Genomic DNA, 8568 nt, shown 5'->3' on the forward strand with positions numbered 1-8568 from the left:
TTTATAAATTAACGTGAATTTGACGAACTTTGCCAAAATCGTTAAAATTTTTTATTGCTTTGTAAACTTAATACTAGAAGGGTAAAACAGGGTCTAAACAGGTATATTAAAAGAAATGTTTGTCGGAAACTTACTTACATTCAGTGGCGGGCTGAACTTCAATTTTAAATGACGCATTTTCATAATTATGTACTTACCACCACCACCACCACCACCATCCTATTTTAACTTATAACAAAATTATGATGTTAATAAAATGTGATCAAAAGAGCCAAGAGGTCAGGCTTTAGCATGTAATTTTGCGCCACAGTCACGGGGTGGCATCACTCCCTTTGAAAAGTTGACGCAACTGCGACAAAATTGACCACTTCGGTTCGCTACTGCTTACATTGTTAATGAGCGTTTAAAATTCAAATTTGGTATATATTACCAAAACGACAATATTATAATTTATAAATTATTAAGTATATGCAATGCTGACACACCGCGGTCTCCGCTCAGAATAGTTTTTCGTATAATCATATTCATTGATTCATCATTGAATTCAAATTTAACACATCCATTACCTAAGCTCAGCAGCCGGGCCAAAGGCGTTATTTAGAGTAAAATTGTGGGGTAGCGAGCATCTATAATAGGATAATATGTTTTATTTAATTTGTTTAATGAAGCCTAAAGAGCAATTAATGGATAAAATTGGTAGGGAGTAGCAATCGCTGAGGCGTCAACCTATATGTGCAGGGTAGTACCCACTCGATCAACTTTTATATAAGTACACTCAATTTCTATATTTTATCATTGAACTGTTGAGAAATAATAAATCTCTGTTAAAACCTATAATAAAAACAATTTATGTAAGGTACTTGTATTATAATAACTATTAATATATATATAGGTAGAACACTATATAACTGTCAAGGGTGGGCATAATCTCACCCCTTTGAATCTACCAATGATTATATTTATTATTTTTATTTTTATAGGATATTTAAACTATAAATATTTTATTGTTTGAGCTATACCTAGTTGACTAACATGTAAAATTATGTTGACTTTAAGTACCTTGATATTATTTTAATGAAGAGTATCAATCATATACATTCATAAATCATAAGTCGTAATAACAAAATATACCAATTTATATAGGTAATAGTAATACCTGCCTAAACTAGTGTAATTATTATGTATTACCTGCACTTCTATCTAGATCACTCTAGATCACGTGATCTAAGTACTTTTTAATTAATTTTTTTAATCCATTATGTTCTTACAAGATAAGTTGACTATACACGACAATAGTTTAGATAATATTTATAATTTAATTTGTTAAATATTTTTTATATACCTATACGATTCATAATATTTGTTTACAGCTATAAACCAGTTAACACTTTTTTGGTTACGCGAGTACAATCATTTTTGGATTATAGCTATGATACGTTACCAATGTTACTATATTAAAAATACTTAGGTACCTATATATAAAAATAGCTGACGCATTAAAACAAATATTTAAGAACGCACAATAAATGTCGACAGTTGATTTATGAAATAAATACATAGACTACTATACCTACCTGTATTTAATAATAATCGAATAATAATATATGAACTAGATACCTAATCAAGCGGCATTTCTTTATGTGTGTTAATTAAATATTACTCAGGATTATAGTACCAACCACCAAGATCAAGGTTAACAGTTTAAATAGGTACCTCCAAAATGAGTACAAATCATATAATAATAAACTATAAACAAATATTAACTATTTAGTACGAATAATATATATATATATATATATATATACATATGACAGACGCGATTGATGATTGTGAACTTAATCATTTTTACCAAGTACTTAAACCAGTAATGATCTAAATTAATTATTGTATATTAATTTTATATCAATGCATCATACATTCATACCAAGGTCCAAGTTATACTGAGAAATAACAATATAACATAATGTATAATAGGTAACACACCACGTCTTGACACCGTGACTTCTAAGTTCTAATTATATATCGTTTCCACTTAACTACATGCGTATATATATATATATATATACGTACATGACCACTTCCCACATTATATTTTGATCCTTCTTTTTGAACCAGGGATCGCCCACTCCACATCATAATCAGTCAACCCCTGAAAGTCCTCGGACAACTAATCAAAATATAATCTATTTATTAATTAGCAATCAATGTGAAATACATTTTTTATTTCATCATTAATAAAAAATAGTCGGCAAGTGGGGACCGTTCTGTTGTACCTACGATAGGTGTCGAGTGCGGAGTGGGTCACTGGTTAAATTAGAATCTAATGATATAAAATCATTATATGCAAAAAACGATTCTGAGCGAAGAGCCGAAGACCGCCCGTAAGCCTATATTACTATAAAGTACCTACTACCTATAAGTAAAATATGTTATGATATTATTGCTATTAAAATAGGTAGGTAACTTATTTAATTATTAGTAAAAGTGTAAACAGTAGTTTTTCATTTATTTTTGCCGATAACATTTCTTTTGATATAGGTACGAGGTACCTATTAGATTCAAGTACCTACCTACCCAAATTATATAACATGATAAATTACTTACCTAATTTAAACATCAAATATCGTACAAATTTTAACAAAAAAAATCTATAAAAAAAATTTGTTTGGTTACAGTATGAACTGTTTGTGAGAATGAGATGCAGTTTTAAATTGAAAAAAAAAATCGAAAATTTGTCATAGATATAATTGTTACTTAATAGCTCAAAAAGAGTCAAAATATTTTGATTATTACCTATATCAAGTAGGTATGGAAATTTATTTTTCTTATTTTTCCAAACGCTATTGAAAACTACTGGGAATTTCTTACTTTTGACTTCAAGTACCTACCAAGAAGTACCAACTATATAGATTTACTTTTCGATCAGAAAAAATGCTTAAGTAGAAAATCAAAGCATTTCACTGCTCTAAAAGATGATGGCAGACTCAAATAATTAAGGGGAAAATATCAATACACATTGACACATTGCTCAGAATCTTAGTGCTGGGATATATATTTAGCTAATTGTTTTTTTATTTATATAATATCATATCAATATTATTTTATTTTACACATTTTTTGTAAGAAAAACATTTTTATCCCACTTACAATCTTATGTACATTTTAACTTTAAAAGGACGCCACACGGGAATTAGTTGTCTCTGTCTTACAAACGTACAACACAGCAAATTTTACGTTCATAATAACACATTTTATTCCGTTATTCCTAAAATTTAGTGAATTCACCTCTTATAAAATGTAAAGGTAAGATTATAATCTAGGGCGTATCGGACTATCGGAGGTTTTTATTGATATTCTTATTAAGAAGCAAGTTATGATCATTTTTAAACTGTGCATTTTAATAATTAATAATCGTAATTTGTCATTAAATAAAAACTGTTAACAAATTTGTAATAGCATGTACAATATGCTGAAACATTTTAATTTTTAATAAATAAAAAAAAAAAAAAAAAATTAATAAACTTAATAGTTTTAGAAATTACAGAGTTATAAATGTGTTATTGACTATTGTGAACGTAATATTTGCTATATTGTTCGTTTTTAAAACAGAGACAAAAAAATTCAGTGTGTACTCTCAAGTCTCAATATTTAGGTAATCTATACCGACTATTTCATTTTTATTTTTTAGATCCGAACGTTACAATAAATGTATAGATTTTATAATTATGTGTTTTTTTATATTTGTGTCTGTGTATACGATAAGTATTTGAAATAATTCTTCGATTTTCAGTATCTTTTCTAGTAGGAAAGTGAATATAATGAATATACAGTGTCCCGTGAGCATATCCCCATTAGCCGTAGACGGGGACTCATATACACATTTAATGTTCACTGAATGTTTATATTATTATATTAGTATTTTTTAAATACTATATAATTTTCAAAATATTTTGACCCATGTTAAGCTGTTTATGGGCAGTTTTTATTAATTTTTTTAATTAATGTCGATAAAATTTTTTTCGCTCGGTCATAAATCTTAAATACGAGGTTCCTTTTTGGCATAAATCTAATATGTACCTAATCATCAATTTATTTTTATAAATAATTTTTTATGCTTGCAGATAATTTATTGTTTTATAATTTATTACAAATAAACAGATATAGATATTATTGTCAGATTTAAAATCAAATAATAAATTACTAATTATAAAACAGATAATTTAATCTTGTGTATACAGCATACTTGCCGTTTTAATGTAATTCAACTAAACAACTAACTGCAGGTCTTTATTGGATTCCTTGCCATATCAGTATAACACCAATCGTTAATATTTCTAATTAGTCCAATGGACTTCTCGAGGATATGGGTACATCGTACATGACATACCTATTCATAGAAGCAACAACAGTTATTATGAATTATAATTATATACATCAGTTTTCAGTATTTTGTGCATTAATTTAAACACCAAGCTCGGATTAAGGATTACTTGGGCCCCGGGATACCATACACTTAGTGGGCCCCCTTCCAAATATAACTTCAAAAAATTGTATCCCTAAATTTTTACGACTGTATAAAATTGTATTATTAAGTACTAAATTACCACTTACAATCGTCAATCATGGATAATAAAGTTTGTAGTTGATGTAGTTCACAACTCTCATTTTATAAACATTTTTATATTTATTATAATTTAAAAATTTTTCATGATATAAAATTAAGAACATTTTTATTTTATAATTACTATTTTAACTATAATTATTTTATTATTTAAATTATTTAATTTTTTTGAAAACTTTTGTACTCATTACAAAATGAATATTTGGGGATAAAAATAGGCCCTCAAAATCAATGGGCCCTGGGACCGTGCCCCTTCTGGACCCCCCCTTAATCCGGGCTTGTTAAAGACTCACACAACAATTAATAAATCATTAGGTACCTATAATATAATATTTTATTATTTTATATATATTGCAGCCTGCGAGTTAAATAAATAATATTATTATGTATGGTGTATGTATATATGTATCTATGACTAAAGATACAAAAGAATACAAAAGACAGTCAGTTACATGACAACATTTTATAAATTTGGATCCTAAGGTGCCCCACGATACCAATATAACTGGAGGCTACTATTTCCGTGGACCAGCGACCATGGTCAGGCTGACGCTACTGTCATGTGGTAAGTTAAAATCCGTTCTCAATCTTCAATTAATATAGATTCTTAAGTCTGCACATAGCTTTAGAACTATAATTACTGTCCCAAAAATAGTTTTTGAAATGTACTACTTCCTTACAGGTACCTACTATTAAATTGTATTATATTGTTGTTTATTAACAATTTATTTACTAGGTAACTAAAACTTTTTACTTTTCAAATTACATGCATTATTAGGGTTGATCTACTTACTAAAGCCTGTGATCGTAAAATCATAAATGTAACCAGTGGCATGGCAAACGATAATTTCAGAGGCCATGGCCCCTGGAATTTTTATTAAATAGAAGGGTGGGTGGTAGCCAGTGGGTCCCCTAGTAAATGTAATATGATATTATCAATAGGTAGTCAATAACGATCTGAAATATAATTAGTTTTATTATATTAATAGGTACATTATTATGCATAAATACTTGTGATATTTGTAACTTGCTTCTGGAAAATGTTTAGTTCACCACACCACTGAATGTAACATGCAATAGAATGCTAGACATTTCACACAAATATAAATGCCCACTTTTTTCTACAGAATGGAATATGGATACATAGTAGTTAATAACTATTTTATACACTTAGTGAAATAATGGCAAGTAAACATCAAATAGCTCTTCATTAATAAATGATTTAATCAAACTTGGGTAATAATATCCATAATATAGTGTAAAATAATGAAGAGTTTAAATTGTTAGTTGTTACTTACATATGATTTAATACAAAATATACAGAGAAATATTTGATTATGAATTATAATTGAATTGTTTTGAACTTTTAAAGTTCAATTGAATTAACAACTATTTACACAGATTTGAGATTAGATTATAAATGTTTATCAATTATCAAAAATATTTTTAAAATAATCGAATATTTTAATCTTTTTTTTGTGAGTATCATTTTAAGTTTTTTTTAAACACATTATAATATTAGTTTATAACTAACAGGCGTTCCTTAGGCAATGATTAAGTTATGCATTTTTTTAAACAATAACGGAACAATAATGGAAACCAGCTACTCCGTTGATTTAATTTGTCTACCTGTATGTAATGTAGGTACATAATATAATAGGCTAGTGGGCAACAATTTTATCTTAAATTTTAATAAAAAATATATAAATTCTAGTAAATTGCTTACGGTACTCTTAAATCATCAGTGTGATAAACCATATCTCATTTATACACTATTTAGTATAGTATTAAAATTAAAAAAAATAAAGATATAAAACTATAACACTGTAACGGTCTGTCCATACGTCGAATATTATACTATATTCAATTTAAGCTACAACCAATGTTAAATTTTAAAATTAGAATTAAATAAAACAGTGGTTTTAAAGCATCAATATCAGTACTTATTTTAGTAGAGATTCATCAAGTCTATCACCCCAATAATCAATGAAATACATTAAGTATTAATCATCAATAACAAAAAATATAATTTTTTAAACCAATTTTAATCAATAGAATATAATAATTTCACAACAACGAAAATAAAAAGGTAAAACACCTCAACGAAATTAACATTCTTTTACAAATTATTATGCTATCAATCAATATAATGCTATACTTGGATTCCCATTTTGAAATGTATAATAAAATAATAAATACTATTACTACTTATTAAAATGTTTACATGAGTTTAATTTAATGGGAATTGAACGACTATTTCTACATTTTTTACCATATTAAAAAAAATACGGTAATTATTTTTGTTTTATTCATAATGGAATGTACAAGGTGAACCAATGAAGAATGAACATAGACGATTTTTGATAATCTACGGTTAAAATATTCATCTGAAACATATTGTAATTTATGTAAATATTAATTAAATGACCATTTCACAGGTTATCATATTATATATTGTTGGCATTAAATCTTTGAAATGACAATTTTATTATTCTTTATTCATTTTAATAATAGAAATACAGTTTTATTTAGTTGCATAATCATTTTAAGACATATACTTCTTGTTAATAAAATATATAATACATTATTGATTATTTTAATATTTTAGACTTAAGTGTTTTACAAATTAGGCCAACAATATATAAACTAAGTTATTAGTAATTAAAAGAATTTTTTCAAAAAAAAAAAGCATTAATATTTTTTACTTACACAGAAGTTTATTTCGGACGGGAATCTCTTGGGTAAAACTCAGCCAACGTAGCTGCTGGAACTCTTTTTAACATTTCCTTAGGGAAAATACGTAATAACTGCCATCCAATGTCCAAAGATTCAAATACTGTACGATTTTCATAATTTCCTAGTAAAAGAAATAGTGATATATTATTATCATAATTGTTAATAAAGTTTATTCATGATTCTAATTTTTACCTTGGGTGATGAAATTTTTTTCAAATTTAGTCAAAAATTCAAGGTATAGAAGATCATCTGGTGTTAATGCCTCTTCTCCCACAACAGCTTTCATTGCTTGTACATCCTTACCAATTGCATAACAAGCATACTAAAAAAAATAATATATATTAAAAATTAATTTATAGAAATATAATCAAACTAATTCCATACTAAAGTACTTACCAACTGATTTGACACATCAGAATGATCTTTGCGAGTCATTCCTTCACCAATAGCAGATTTCATCAACCTACTAAGGGATGGCAATACATTTATTGGTGGATAGATTTGACGATTATGCAATTGACGATCAACATATATTTGACCTTCAGTAATGTATCCCGTTAAATCGGGAATTGGATGTGTAATATCTAATAATAGTTTTTGATACATAAATTATAAGTTTTAATTTTAAAAATTGTTATGAATTGTCATGTTACCATCGTTAGGCATAGTTAAAATAGGTATTTGTGTGATAGAACCATTTCTTCCTTCTACACGCCCAGCCCGTTCATAAATTGTAGCTAAATCGGTGTACATGTAACCTGGGAAACCACGACGCCCAGGTACTTCTTCACGAGCAGCAGAAACTTCTCTTAAAGCTTCAGCATATGAACTCATGTCAGTTAAAATAACTAAGACATGCTTTTCACACTGATAAGCTAAAAATTCAGCAGCAGTTAAAGCAAGACGCGGTGTAATGATACGTTCAATAGTAGGATCATTAGCTAAATTCAAGAACAAACAAACATTCTCCATTGAGCCATTTTCCTAGAAAAAAAAAGTAAATAAATATATATAAATACAAATAAATGTATCCATTAAATATTTTAAAATTGTATAGATACATCGATGAATAGACTATTAAAAATGTTAAGTTTCTAAGAGATAAACTGATTTACATTAAGTGTAAAATATAAATTAGTTCCTACTTAGGGGGGGGGAGGGGTTGCAGCTCCAGGCCCTGACATAATTAAGGGCCCCCATATATTACTACA

At 27.5% G+C, this 8568-nt stretch overlaps 2 protein-coding genes across 2 annotated transcripts in view; both read right to left on the reverse strand.

Moving 5' to 3' along the window:
* LOC103308223 (mitochondrial ribosome-associated GTPase 2) overlaps positions 1-8568 on the reverse strand; it is a 56547-nt gene that overhangs the window by 37811 nt on the left and 10168 nt on the right. The gene's annotated exons all lie outside the window — the stretch shown is intronic.
* Positions 6648-8245, reverse strand: LOC100169462 (V-type proton ATPase subunit B-like). The gene is made up of 5 exons (NM_001293544.1): positions 8011-8245; positions 7754-7941; positions 7550-7679; positions 7331-7478; positions 6648-7008 (listed from the first exon to the last, which is right to left on the reverse strand). Exons 1-4 carry the CDS (start codon positions 8189-8191, stop codon positions 7339-7341), a joined length of 639 nt encoding a protein of 212 aa, NP_001280473.1. The 5' UTR covers positions 8192-8245; the 3' UTR covers positions 6648-7008; positions 7331-7338.

Source organism: Acyrthosiphon pisum, chromosome A2, assembly GCF_005508785.2.
Source record: "Acyrthosiphon pisum isolate AL4f chromosome A2, pea_aphid_22Mar2018_4r6ur, whole genome shotgun sequence".
Taxonomy (NCBI): Eukaryota; Metazoa; Arthropoda; class Insecta; order Hemiptera; family Aphididae; genus Acyrthosiphon; species Acyrthosiphon pisum.

Coding starts and splice junctions, on each gene's coding strand:
- LOC100169462 (NM_001293544.1), bottom strand. CDS start 8,191: ATGAGTTCATATGCTGAAGCTTTAAGAGAAGTTTCTGCTGCTCGTGAA. Junction 7,680..7,753: donor CTGATGTGTCAAATCAGTTG/GTAAGTACTTTA, acceptor TATTTTTTTTAG/TATGCTTGTTATGCAATTGG. Junction 7,479..7,549: donor AAAAAATTTCATCACCCAAG/GTAAAAATTAGA, acceptor TTCTTTTACTAG/GAAATTATGAAAATCGTACA.